Below are 14,818 nucleotides of genomic sequence, written 5' to 3'. Positions count from 1 at the left end.
TGCTAGATAAGAATGAAATAACCGGAATTCTGAAGTATCTTTGTAAAGAACACAAAGAAATATTCAATGCCGGAGATGAATACAAATATTAAATTCTATTGAACAGATATATGGATGCATTTACTTCATTTTGTAAGTTGAATAACGTTCTTATGATACAATGGCTATTTAATCAATGTGCAGAGATCGGAAGAATTAGAAATAAATCAGAAGCCAAAAACATGAATAGTAATAATCCAGTACAGTAATAATGTGTTTGACATTTTTCTCAGAAATATATAATATATCGGCACTGTCGAAATGGTAGAATTTTAAGCTATAAATATAGGAAAGTTGTTTTTCGTTCCTACATTAAGATATGGCTTTAAAGAGTTCCAATTTCAAAGCACTTAGTAATATTAAAAAATCCTTGCATCATACCCTAAAGGTCAATTGATGGGAAGATATTTCAAAGTATACGGGTATGATTTATTAAAAGTTTTATGATGAGAGTTTTTAACATTGCGAAAGTTTACATTGTTTGCTATCTATTCCTTTTTTTTTTTCCAGGCTTAGAAAGATAGTCTGTTAAATGCTCATAGTCTGTTAAATGCACATTTAAAATTTTTTCTTGGGGCTTTAATTGCAAGATCATGCTTATTACTAAACGTGATATAGTTTAGTTGTATAGTGGCATTCCTCAGTTAGAGATCCCTATTGTATTTTAGTAATGGGTCCCTCCAATGCGTTAGTAATTACATTTTTTGAAATGGCTATAAGTACCATTTTTACATAATAGTCACTTCGCATGCATCTTTTAAGTTTTGGTGGCACGTAATGGTTCAGTTTTAGAATCAAAATAAGAAAGTGAAATTATTTAAGTATTCGAATGAAAATAAAATTATTACCGTCAGTTTTTAATATAAACTGCGAAATGCTTGCTTCTAAAAATGCATTCTCTTTGCAAAGAACTCTGTGAATACAAAATGTTAATAAAATTTTCTTTGTTTAAGAAAGGTGAAAGAAAAGCGTCCTAAAAGGCAGCCGACTTCGTGTTTGTATAGACAATTTTAGACTATTCAAAAGTCATCGAATGTACTAATGACAAAAATGTAAGCAGGAACTCTTTTTAAAATTGTAATAAAAATAGCAGCACTGCCTCCCGCCAAACAATAAAATGTCAAAAACTGTTGAAGTCTTGCATCGTTTGTGCAATAGAAGTATTTTACTATATTATTAAACATATCCTAAAAGTTTTATAACATTCTTAAAAGAATGTGTAATTCTGAAATGTCTTTTATTCATATTAAAAGTCTCATTAGAAATTTGAGCATAATTTTATTGTCCAATAAGAAAATTTTTAGAATACCACTTTGTCGCTACGTTTGTTTCAATTTTAGATATAAATATCTTATTCACCTCCGACCCTTTTGTTCCTTATATCTCTGAATATACCTTAAATATTTTTATTTTTGTTTCTCTTTAAGGTTTTAAAATAATTCACTCTCGATTACTTACATTTATCACATCCAAGACTAAGATACCCTAAACCACCAATTCATAGAGATCATACATTTGTATTTCATAACAAACGTTAGCTTTAGTAATCAAATTTCCTTTTTGGAAAGATGAAATCGAAGGATACTAGACTTCGCTATTTATTATTATTATTTTTAAACAACTGTACTTGTTAGTGATACGATTAACATGAAGGTTGCCTACTGTTGCAAATAATGAGAAAAGCCATAACAAATTTAGATTAAATAACCATTCTTTAACGTACCTCAGATTTTTACCACCTTAATTTTAACGTTACTTTAACTAACATGAGGATTTTATTTAACTACAATAAGCATTTCCTTTGATTTTTTTAATTTTTCTGCTGCATCCAAATACGGAACCCATGGAGAAAATAGTTCCTTCTTTTTTTAAACAGTTTAGTTTCTAAAAAGTCTCATTCTCTTTCTAGAATATAGATGGCGCCATCAACTAAGCAGATGTGATAAAGCGCTCCAATTTAAGCATACCTTTTAAGTTAATTCTGCCTCCTTAATTAGACTATATTCCTTAATTATCCTCCTTAATTATTCTTTGATTGAGCTGTTGAGGGAAAATGGCTTATGAGTATTTATTTCAATAATCATAAAGTTATTTGAAAAAACTTTTTTTTCATGCATGCATTAAATTAAAAAATTTAAATTTTTAAAATTATTAAAAAAATTATTTTCTGAAATGTCATTCATATTTTCAGCAGAGTTTAAATTGCGCCGGAGCCCAAATTGCGGTACTTCCTAGATTTTAGGACAAATTATAATTCTAGCCGGAGCCCTAAATAAGAAGGCTCTGGTACTTCTTTTATGGCATTGAACAACAATTTTAGTAGATATTTGATTTCGAAAATTTTATTTTTAACAATAAAATTATATTAAAATTACTTATTAGATTTATTAAAATCAGAGATAAATTTAAAAAAAAAGACGGTGAAAGTGCAAAATCGCCCACTACTTGGCACGTTTTTAAGAATTGCGCATACTCGGTATCCATGTACACGTGGACCTATTTTCATTTAATAAAAATCCCAGAATTGCACAAAAATGGCATTGTGTACTCCCTTGACTTTTTCCATGTACACATCGACCTATTTTCACTTAAAAAGTCAAAGAAAATTGACAAAAATCCAATTCTTCTTGCTCTTGTAAAAAGCGCCAAATAAATAAGTGAGCGATTCTGCACTTTAGCCAAAAGGACAAAAAAGAAAATCTGAAAGGTTTCAGATTTTAAATTACCTCCAAAGAGGCTTTTTTTAAACATTTTGTGTGTTATCTTTAATTATTAAATATCCTGTTCTTTGCACTTAAACCATAAAATTCAAAAATAGGCGCTGTTGGCGACTATAACGTTGCCAATGATCAGAGCCGGCATTATAAGCAATAAAGAGCAGCGGTTTCTCGTTTAAAACGGCATTTCTGAAAAAAAAAAAAAAAAAAAAGGTAAAAATGGTGCCTAAACAGCAAAAGGCATTTTTCGTATTATAATTTGTATGATGTCAAGCAGATGCAGTTTTGTAGTTATTTGGTTGGCTTAAAACAGCCGGCATCTTAGCCATATCTCCAGATATTATCCCTCCACGACTCTTTGCACTTAAACCATAAAATTCAAAAATAGGCGCTGTTGGCGACTATAACGTTGCCCATGATCAGAGCCGGCATTATAAGCAATAAAGAGCAGCGGTTTCTCGTTTAAAACGGCATTTCTGGAAAAAAAAAAAAAAGGTAAAAATGGTGCCTAAACAGCAAAAGGCATTTTTCGTATTATAATTTGTATGATGTCAAGCAGATGCAGTTTTGTAGTTATTTGGTTGGCTTAAAACAGCTGGCATCTTAGCCATATCTCCAGATATTATCCCTCCACGACTCTTTGCACTTAAACCATAAAATTCAAAAATAGGCGCTGTTGGCGACTATAACGTTGCCCATGATCAGAGCCGGCATTATAAGCAATAAAGAGCAGCGGTTTCTCGTTTAAAACGGCATTTCTGGGAAAAAAAAAAAAAAAAGGTAAAAATGGTGCCTAAACAGCAAAAGGCATTTTTCGTATGATAATTTGTATGATGTCAGGCAGATGCAGTTTTGTAGTTATTTGGTTGGTTTAAAACAGCTGGCATCTTAGCCATATCTCCAGATATTATCCCTCCACGACTTCTTCCTTTCAGGTGTGAGAAAGGTCAGGTATTCACTCAACTTAAGCGCCCCCCTCCAAGGTTAATCAAAGATAAAAAAAAAAAATAAATAAATAAATAAAATAAAAAAAAAATTCTGAAGAAACAGTTATCATTAGCGCACATCTAGCAAGAATTTCGATAATGGCAATAGATAGATAAATAACTAAAAGAAGTCATATCGAATATTTGTAAAAATATTTACACATTTTTCTTTTACATTCATGTATTGCTTGCCATTCTATATTTTTAACATTTAAAATTAAAGCAATTTGAAATCTAATGATTTTTTGTAGTTTCCCTGTAATAATGCTCTACCAGAATCTTCTACAGTTGTTTTCTCTCACCTTTCTATATGCCTTCATGATGTAATTCACCTCTTATTCAGCTCCTGTGTTAAACCCATAACGGTTACCTTTCTTATATCTTTGGCTAATGCTCTTATTCAATTCGTTTTTCTTAATTATGATGTGGAAGTAATTGCAATTAATTTGCAAAGGTACTTCGTAACCAAAACGCCTTGGTCCTTGGTTGTGATGTAATTGGGAGCATACTCGAGAGGTCCAGAGTTCGAATTGCGCTTTTTTCGTGTCTCCTGCTTCAAAATAACCTAATGATTCTACAAATGGCGCCGAACTAAAATGTGGTGGTCTATAAACCATCATCACCACCGTAACGGTTCCCTTTCTTGTATCTTTGGCTAATGCTCTTATTCAATTCATTTTTCGTAATTATGATGTGGAAGTAATTGCAATTAATTTGCAAAAGTACTTCGTAACCAAAACGCCTTGGTCCTTGGTTGTGATGTAATTGGGAGCATACTCGAGAGGTCCAGAGTTCGAATTGCGCTTTTTTCATGTCTCCTGCTTCAAAATAACCTAATGATTCTACAAATGGCGCCGAACTAAAATGTGGTGGTCTATAAACCATCATCACCACCGTAACGGTTCCCTTTCTTGTATCTTTGGCTAATGCTCTTATTCAATTCATTTTTCGTGATTATGATGTGGAAGTAATTGCAATTAATTTGCAAAGGTACTTCGTAACCAAAACGCCTTGGTCCTTGGTTGTGATGTAATTGGGAGCATACTCGAGAGGTTCAGAGTTCGAATTGAGCTTTTTTCATGTCTCCTGCTTCAAAATAACCTAATGATTCTACGAATGGCGCCGAACTAAAATGTGGTAGTCGATAATTCATCATCACCACCAGAATTTGGCAATTAGGTTCTGTAATCCCCAGTCACCTTATAAAAGAGGATTAAATAATGTATTTTCTCCCGCCTTTCCGGATGGCTTTCTATTGTAATTGGAAGCATAATCGACGTTGTCCAACTCGACGTGTATTCGAGAGGGCCTGGAGAGGGCATTGCTAATTTTTCATATCTCCTGCTTCAAAATAACCGAGTTACTCTACAAGCTTACTTTCCAGATCCATGTCGAAATTGGTAGAGAATTTGTGTGCGGTCTTCATTTAGTTTCCATTTGTTTTTAGTTAAGTTCAGATGTTTCACGCTGTACATATGATTCCCCATAAACGCTGACAGTTTGCAACTCATATCCAGTTTTGGATTACGTATTCTAAAAATGGGTGGGAAATAAATTGTTCACAAAACCAAATACTGAATGTTAAAAAATATTCAGGACTAGAACGTTAATATCTTCGAATATGCAATTGAATATTTAACTGTTAAATTTCATTACGTTGCATGTTTACTGTAGTTTTTCAATTACTGTAATTTTAATTTGCTAACTGTTTTGCATATTTCTAAAAAAATTCTGATTTCTTATGTTGTCATGACAAAATGAAAACAATTTTATGATGAATGACATAAAAATATCGACAGAAGACATAATGGTTAAAAGTTTATCCCACTTTTAAAGTTATTATTTCAAGGAACTGAAATCCAAAGTAAAATAAATTTGATCACATAGAATTTGATCACATAGATCACATAGATCACATAGTTAGAATTATGTATGTTTAATTACGTCCATAAGTATAGGCATTAAGTTCATAAGTGCAGGCTTGTTCATAAACATAGGTTTGTTTATAAGTATAGGCTTGTTCATAAATATTGGCTCATAATTTTAGGCTTGCCTCGTCAAATATAATTTCCTGCTTTGGAACTTTGTTCAGCTTTTAAAATCATCATTCGGTATAATAAATTAAACAGAAGGTAAAATAAATTATGTTTCAACTTTATGTCATATTAAACTGAAAGTTATGAATGAATTAAGAGCTTGGTAGGACGAACTTCTCGTATGTTTGCAAACTTGTGTCATAGCTCAGTGTTGAATATTTCAAACAATTTTAAATGTTACTTAGATTATTAAATTTAAGAACCGTTTCCAATCATTTTAAGAAACATGGAATATGAGATCATAATAAATCAAGAGTAATATAAGTAGTAATCTAATTTTTAAATCACTGATTTTGCTTTATGCTATATAAGAAAGTAGGAGAAAACGAAAATGACGACTGTGTTTCATAAGATTCATATTCATCTAAACTTTTTAATCCTGCCTCCAAAATAGAAAGTTATATTATGAAAAGAAATATACTTATGAACTTTAAGAATAACTTGAGGTAATGACGTATTATACCTCGTTGTTTCTCGTAACAGCATTTCGAGGAGCTTTGTATCTTTTAAGACCTAAATATTAATGCCATAACGGTTTATATAATAACAGTATAGAATAAAACATTTGGAATAATCATTTGTAGTGATTACTCCTTCAGGTTTGGCTACATACTTTTCAACATAAATTAGACATCAATAAAAGTAGCAAACAGATTTTAGACACACAAAACTGGTAATGGTATTTAATAATGTATATGCATTGCTATATATGTACTTGAACGTATTATGAATATCCTTTTACTCTGTTGCAATATTGGTGAACCGAATACCAGGTTAATCAAAAAAGTTCATAATTCTTTTTCTTTACGATATACAGCCCGGTTCGAGGGGAAAAAATAGAGTGATAATTTTAATATAGTTTAAACCAACTTGGCTGCGAATTTGAATTTATTATCAAAAATTCAAATTTTAAATTTTGAATGATTGATGATTTTAAATCTAACACTGCTATTTTTTACGCAGTGGGACATGGTCAAAGCGAAGGACAGAGAGCCCACATCGATTCATTTGATCAGTTTGTGGACGACGTCTTCAAGCATATTGACATGACAAAGAAAAAATTCCAAGACCTGTCATGCTTCCTTTGTGGCCATTCAATGGTAAATATAATTTTTTTCATGGTAATATTCAATAGTATGATATTCAATGGTAAATATAATTTCGGAAGTTGACAAATTCGCATATCTTGTCAGGACTTGTGTTTCTCTTGATTTGCTTTGGAAACATGATGTGTCCTGAATAGGAACAGGGAGCTTATTCAAGCTATGTTCAACAATGTGGGGAGTAGACAACACAAGCAGGAAGCGTATACGAAACACTTTATTTTCAATACTTTACAGGTACTCCCGAATTTCGGGGTACAGAGACCAACCACTTGTGGTCTGAACGTAAGAATATAAAACTACTAACTAAAACTCTAACTAAAAGCTAACTTGAATTAGTATACAAATGCCTAGCACTAAGACTGGCCTTTATTTAAAAGGGTACGTATGTAGTACGCCGAGCTGCTGAAACTACAATACGTTTTCAAATATCAAGAGGGCTAAATCTCTGGCCTTAAAGGCAACCAGCAACTGAGTGAAGACTCGTAGAACTGCAGTGGCAAGCGGCTTGCTTCCTAAATCTCCTTCTCTCTCCCTAACTCTTGGCACAACTTATATACTTGGGCGTTAGCAAGACAAATTGCATAAACAAGTTAAAGCATTTAATTCTGACCGGAAGTAGAAAATAAGAAGTAATAGTACAGTTTTAAAATAAAATAAACGTTAGTAAAACTTAGGATCCTTACAATCTTAAAACATTTTTTACTGATCACGCAGCCAATTTTGTTTCAGGATTCGAATTATGTAACGATAATTATAACAACTCCATAATAATTCTGAAAGATAGGTTCGGAAAAAGAGATATCATTATAAATCCCTTCATGAATGAAGTACTAAACTTAGAAGAAGTAAAAAATTCTTCCAATGTTTCAGCATTACGCAGAATTTATGATGACTTTAAGATCTCTATTCGAAATTTAGAGGCAATAAATATTCCATCAAGCTCTTTCGGACATTCCTTAATGCCAATTTTTCAAAAACTCATGCCTCAAGATCTAATTTCAAGAATTTAACAAGCAAAGGAATGAAGGCGACGTTGACGTTCTAAAATTCATTTATTAAAGAAGGGGGGATTAAAGAAGGGGTCGAATGTCGCGAAAGTACTTTATTGGCTTGTGGTGAAAATAAAACATTTACTAATTATTATAATTAGAAAACTGTAAATAAAAGACGCAACATAAATACAGCCACGGCTGACATTTAGCATTACAGTACAACACATTTAACACTACAGAACAGCAAGTATGCATCTTCCGTGAAAAACAATACTGTTCTTCTAAATGTTGTAATGAGATAACTGAGAAAATGAATATTATTAAAGCACATAATTCTTGTTTTAAATGTTTTAAGAAATTTCGCGAGTTGTTTTTGCAGATATAAAAAAGTATGTAATAAATGTATAAGTTATTTCTCCCGCTTCCTTAGCGTACCTTCGTGGTGTAGTGGTTCTGCACACTGTGACGGTATTTCAGAGGTCCGTGGTTCGATTCCCGGCAAAGGTGGTTGTTAATTTTTCATCTTTCTGCTTCCAATTAATCTAATGACTCTACAAATGTAGCGGCAAAAATCATCATGAATCTATCTGCTTGATAAAATAATGAGGAAAAATCAATAATTTATCTGAAAATGAATCAATTGCTCGAGTTCAAAGAAGGAATTTTCAGTTTCAAATGTTAGTACTAACATTTTAGTTTTTTTTCAGGGTAAAATTCCTTTTTCGAAAAAATTTTATTACAAACATGTACTTTGGCTTGCAACGAAAATGAAAGCGAAAAATCGTTTTATGAAAGATACCTAAACGAGATCTTTAAAATTAGAATCTATCCGAAATGAAAACTTGTCAGTTTTTCCGTTTGGAACTAAGAAACCTATAACTGAGAATTATCCTGTGGTCATTATTGAATTAAGAAATGGAAATCAAAAGAGTAAAATAAAATCGGAATGCTTAATGATTAACACGATATCACTTTATCCCATAAAGAGTTCCAGACATAATACGCTTGAAAAAATGAAGTGCTTGCATTCAGCGGATCTTCTGAGTGTAAACAACAGTTTCCACAAGACATGAGAATAACCAGATTCGACCGATTCTGGTGTGTGGTGCTGACAAGTCGAAAACGCATAAATTAATGTTGGTTTAATCCACGGTTAACATTTATTTAATGCTAATTAAATCAATGTTGGTTTAATCCACGGTGTCAGATGATTTGAGCGTGTTTTGGCAGCTCGATTCTATGGGAATAAAAAGTGAAGGCCAAAATGAATGAATTAAACTTATAGTGACCTACTGGTTTTGAAAGAGATATGCGATTTATAAACGGGCGATACGAATGTAATTTATTGTGGAAATCTACTACTGAAGAACTGGAAATAATTTTGATATCACAAAAAATCAGTTTGGATTTTTAAAACAAAAATTACAGAAAACTATATATAAAATATTGCATAATTATAAGGAAATTATTTAAGAGTATATAAAGTATTTCTTCCGCCTTCGTGGTGTAGTGGTTCTGCACGCTGGGCCGGTATTCCGGAGGTCTGTGGTTCGATTCCCGGGGAAGGTTTTTGCTAATTTTTCATCTCTTCTGCTTCCAAAAAAGTACCTAATGTCTCTACAGTGGCGCCCGAACTATTAAGGATATGGATGATGATTTTCCACACCCAGGATTTGGTGATTGGGTCCGCTAAAAACCCCAGTCGCCCTTTAAAAGGAGGAGTATGTAAGGTATTTCTCCCCGCCTTCCTAGCGTGCCTTCGGGGTGTAGTGGTTCTGCAGCTGGGCCGGTATTCCAGAGGTCTGTGGTTCGATTCCCGGCGAAGGCATTTGCTAATTTTTCATCTCTTCTGCTTCCCCAAAAAAAAAAAAAAAAAAAAAAAATACCTAACGTCTCTACAAGTAGTTAAGGGAAAACTAGCCGAAGAATGCTGTAATGAAATCAGACTTTCTCAGTATTATATGCTGCATCGTGTCGTAATTCGCGATTCTGAGATTAGCGTCCGTGTTGTTTTTGATGCTTCTTCGAAGGCAAAAAAATTTGAATCTTTAAATGAATGTCTAGAAATCGGCCCAAATCTGAATCCGAAAGTTCTTGACGTGATCCTGAGGTTTCGTGAACGTGAAATAACGTTTTCTGGAAATTTGGAAAAGGCATTTTTAATGACTGGCATTGCAGAAGAAGATAAAAATTACTTAAGATTCCTTTAGATTGGGATTGATGACCAGCCATGTATTATTCTGCGGATGTGTCGAGTCCTGTTCGGGGCAGCGATTAGTCCTTTCCTATAAGCTGCTGCAATAAAATGTCACATTAAAAGGTATAAAGAGGACCATACCGAGAGTTTTTAAATGCTTAATTTTTCTATTTACGTTGACGACTTATTTTATGGAGGCAAAATTGTAGAATATGCATACCGATTGATCGTAGATGCTGTAAATATTTTCTGAGATGCAGATATGAATTTGAGAGATTTAAAATCGAATTCAGAAGAATTAACTGCTTTATGGATAAGCTCAAGCATTAAAGCGAAAGATAATATCAACAAAGAAACACAATTTTTGGGTATGTTTAAGATCCTAGTAATGATGCAATCAAGCTAAACATAAAACTAGTTCAGGAATAAATTGGAAATGGTGAAGGCGACAAAACGACATGCTGAAAACTGTCTCCAGGATATTTGACCCTATCTGCTATTTGCAGCCATTTGTTTTTCGGGCTAAAATCATGTTGCAAAACATTTGTCTTCTAGGTTTAGAGGGGGATGTTGTACTTCCCACCGATATGAAAGAAAGGTGGACGGACTGGTGTGCTTGAAATTTTTAAAAATCCCTGATTTCCCTAGAAAATTCTTCCACGACATTAATTATACGCAGCTGAGTGTTCACATTTTTTTTTTTTGTGATGCCACACCCAGAGCTTTTGGAGCAAAAGCATATTTTGACATGCTGATGAAAATAAGGAAATTAAAGCCAGTTTCATAGTGGCAAAAAGTAATATAACTTCCCTCAGATCCTTAACCCTCCCTAGCTAATGGGAGCGGTTGTAGCTAGCTGCTCGCTAAGCTAAATATTTAAAACACATCCTACCTATTTTAAGCAACAATATTATTTTTTGGAGTGATTCCCAAATAATGTTACATTGAATAAGGAAATCACCAAAATGTCTGAAAGCCATTTGTTGGGAACCGCGGAGCAGAAATCCAAGCAGTTTGCAACGCTAACCAGTGGTACCATTGCACTGGAAAAGGTAACCCCGCAGACTTGCTATCTCGAGGGGGAACGAGTGAAATGATCATCTCAAGTCCGTTATGGGAAAACGGACCAAGTTTCCTTCTCGAGTCTGAAAATTTGTGGCCTAAGATACCAAACATCGAGGCAAATAAGGACGAGATATCCGGAGAAAAGAGGAACACTCTCAACATCCTAGAAGCTGCCAACTTTAACAAGAACATAGCGCAAAATTTTAATTCATTGCTGGATTTAAATTATCCATTTAAATTATCAAATTAAGTAAGTTATACCGAATAACGCTTTGGCTATATAAATTCATTAGTAATTCTAACCCTAGATCCGAAAGACTTCGTGGATCATAACCGCTCCTGAAATAATGATTACAGAATTATATTGGCTTGAAAACACTCAAGTTTAGTATTTCAAAAAAGAAATCCTCGATTCATCTGAAGGAAAGTCAATAGACAAAGGGTCCAAAATTTACTCACTGAATCCTTAGCTCGACGAATACGGACTACTACGGTTAAAAACAGAATACAACTTGAAGAGTGTTTGGAATCTGCCAAGGAATCATGGACACTGCCGTGAAAGTGCCGATACGTCAATCTGTTAATTTTCAGCTCACAGGAAAAGGTTTTGAATTTCGAAATGGATTCCACTCTGACGTATCTGCGTGAATAATTTTAGGTTGTCAAAGGGAAACAACGAAGTAAATACTTGTTGAGCAGATACGTGATTTGCGAAAGATATAGTGTTCGCGCCGGAGTTCAAGACGTAGTTCCAATTCCTTCCGGATTGAATTCTTCAGTCACCACCGTTCGCGGTAACTGGCTTGGACTATGCCGGAACCATTTTTCTCTAAAGAGAGCAACAATAAATATTACCTACTGGTACTGGTACCTTCCATGAATACGGAAGCGTCCTTGTTAGCCTTCAAGCGACTTATACCTTGATGAGGACTGCGTTCTACAATTATAGCGATAAAGCAAAATCATTCAAGAGCGCAAACACTGAACTGTATTTCTGATATCTCTGCTAACAATTTATTTTCTTCTTACAACAGTTATTGGAAGTATATAAATGAAAGGGAAGCATGGCGAGGAGGATTTTAGGAGAGAATGATCGAAACAGGCCTTAGAAAATTCGTTAACCTTTAATCGCTCTACTTCAATGAACTCGAAACAGTATTCGTTGAGAGAAAAAAAGAATTGCAAAGAGGCTGTCCACAGGATTTCTGTTTAGGACCTGTGGAACTTAGTCGCTAATACGGCCTTTGGTATATTTGAAAATTCTGAACAAGTAACTCTGCAAGCTTATGCCGATGATTTTCTGTTAATTATCTCAGGCGTAAAGAATATTGAAGTAAGAACTCAACAAGCGATTGATAAGTTTGTAGAGTGGGCAGACATGAATAAATTAAGAATTTCCGAAGAAAAAACTACTATGTTGTTTATCGGTAGGAAAAGAAAAATGCTTCGAAATCCGTCAGTAAAAATCCATGGAAGGCCCATAAAATGTGCAAACACCTTGAAATAATTAGGCTTTGTTATCAGCAATACGCTGTCTTGGTTTCCACATGTGAAACATCTTAAACAGAGATGCGCCGTTCTTACGAATGGCATGACAAAGACTATAGGCCTTAATTGGGATACTTCCTCCAAAATCTTGCGACTGTTTTATAAAACAATCACTGAAAGAGTTCTTTTGTACGGAGTCTCCATTTGGGGTTCTGATATGAACAAAACTATGAGTAGCTCACAGAATTCAATACAGAGGCATCAGCTATTGCTTATTTCCAAAGGTTATAGAATAACCTCGACAGCCTCACTGCAGATTTTGGCGGGTATACCTCCATTAGATCTGCCGGCTCAAAGAGACTTTCTTAGGACGGATCCCACGATTACGATTGAATGGGGATTTATGGAACCAACATCACCTAGTAAATGATTATGAACTACGGGTTCCATCTAATCTTGGCCATCCTGCCTCTTTAAAACTCAAATCTGCAGTCAATTTATACTATACGGCTCCAGTAACCAACGACATTGCTCTATTTACAGATGGTTCTAAAACCGAACGGGGAACAGGTTGTGCATTTTGTGTATTTAACAATACTCAAAAGGTATATACATGGACTCGAAGGCTTGATGACAGAAATACTGTTTTTCAGGCAGAACTTTTAGAGATAAACGCTGCTCTCACTTATGTTAAAAGAAATCTATCGGGAAAGACTAAGATCTTCTGCGATTCATTATCTAGTCTGCAGGCTATCTTAGACATTACGAATAGAAATCCGATTGTACAAGTTATTCAAGAGAAATTACTAAGATTTAATTCATCTGAAAGACCACTTCTTACCTGGTTGCCAGCTCATGGTGGCATACTGGGCAATAAAGAAGCAGATACTTTAGCCAAATGGGCTGTTAATGATATCAATAGAATTGAAAATCCAACGAAATTGCCTTTTTCACACTTGAAGAGCAAGACTTTAAATGCACTGCTTGTGAAATGGCAGAAAAGATGGACTAGACTCCACAGGAAGACGAGTCTTCTCTTTCTTCCCAAAAGTTTCACTCAGTCAAAGAAGCACATCGAATAATTTTTATACTCAATTTTTCACTGGTCATGGACCTTTTAATACATATCTCTTTCGATTTGGGCTACGTACGACTGAGCTTTGTTCTTGCGGGGAGTTGGGAGATCCTGAACACTTTATCTTTCACTGTTCATTTACTAAAAAACTTCGCTTGAATAAATCTTTAGATCAACACAGGCCAAAATGGGCTGATCTGATATTAAAAAACTCTAGTGAGAGTAAGAAATTTAAGGAAATTATGCTTTTCTGTCAGGAGTTAAATTTTTCTGTAAATAATTCTCTCAGATCATCTCTATTGGAAGTGAATAATTGACTTTCAGCGACTGTTAGATTTTTTTTACTGCATTAGATTTTTACTGCATAATGGTAATTGTTTAACTTATTGTGTTTGATGCTTATTATTGTTCAGTTTTGTTGTTTCCACTACTTATTTTACTTATTTAAAATTAGAAATGGTTTTACGTAGAACAGACGTATCTGACATTGAATGCATCTATGCTCTTATAAATTGTAACGGTTACTTGTAGCCTATTACTTTCTTATATTCTACAAATAGTCGGTTTTATTTGTGACGCACATAGTATTTGTTATATGGTACTGAAATCGTTCTTAATCATGTATATATCATGATTATTTTGTTTGCATTTGTCTTAGCGATGCCAGCAAACCTAATCTAGAATAATTATTTTGTTTACCTTTTTGCACTTTTCTGAATTGAATAGTTGACCTGTTTTGTGAATTTGGTTTTACTTCAGTTGTTGTAAAATTTGCATTTAAGGCAGTATTTTATAATAATTTTCTTTGAATTATTTTTGAATGCATTTGGTTTTTGAATTTGAAATTTTTCATATCTTTATGTTGGCATTATTCTTGTAATGTATTTCTATCGCGTTGCCCGCAAACCTGATGTAGAGTTTTTATATTACTTGGATTGGTTTTGTTTTTAAACCAAATTTATGTTTTGTATTGCAGTAATATTTCAGGTTCAGTGTATTTTATGATAATATTGTTCAGTTATCAAAGTTATTGGTGATAAGATAAAGTTATTAGTGA

General features: G+C 33.7%; 1 protein-coding gene across 1 annotated transcript in view; it reads left to right on the top strand.

The window, feature by feature from the left end:
* Nucleotides 1-14,818, top strand: part of LOC118184520 (monoglyceride lipase-like) — a 109,704-nt gene that overhangs the window by 56,811 nt on the left and 38,075 nt on the right. The window contains exon 3 of the mRNA XM_035354208.2: nt 6,802-6,938. Within this exon, the coding sequence (XP_035210099.1) occupies nt 6,802-6,938 (137 nt within the window). The remainder of the gene's footprint in view (nt 1-6,801; nt 6,939-14,818) is intronic.

The sequence above is a fragment of the Stegodyphus dumicola genome, chromosome X1 (genome assembly GCF_044657685.1).
Source record: "Stegodyphus dumicola isolate Sdum_Otavi_A_Nest chromosome X1, ASM4465768v1".
Classification (NCBI taxonomy): Eukaryota; Metazoa; Arthropoda; class Arachnida; order Araneae; family Eresidae; genus Stegodyphus; species Stegodyphus dumicola.
Note: the sequence above shows the minus strand (reverse complement) of the source record. Positions and strands in the feature narration are given on the sequence as shown.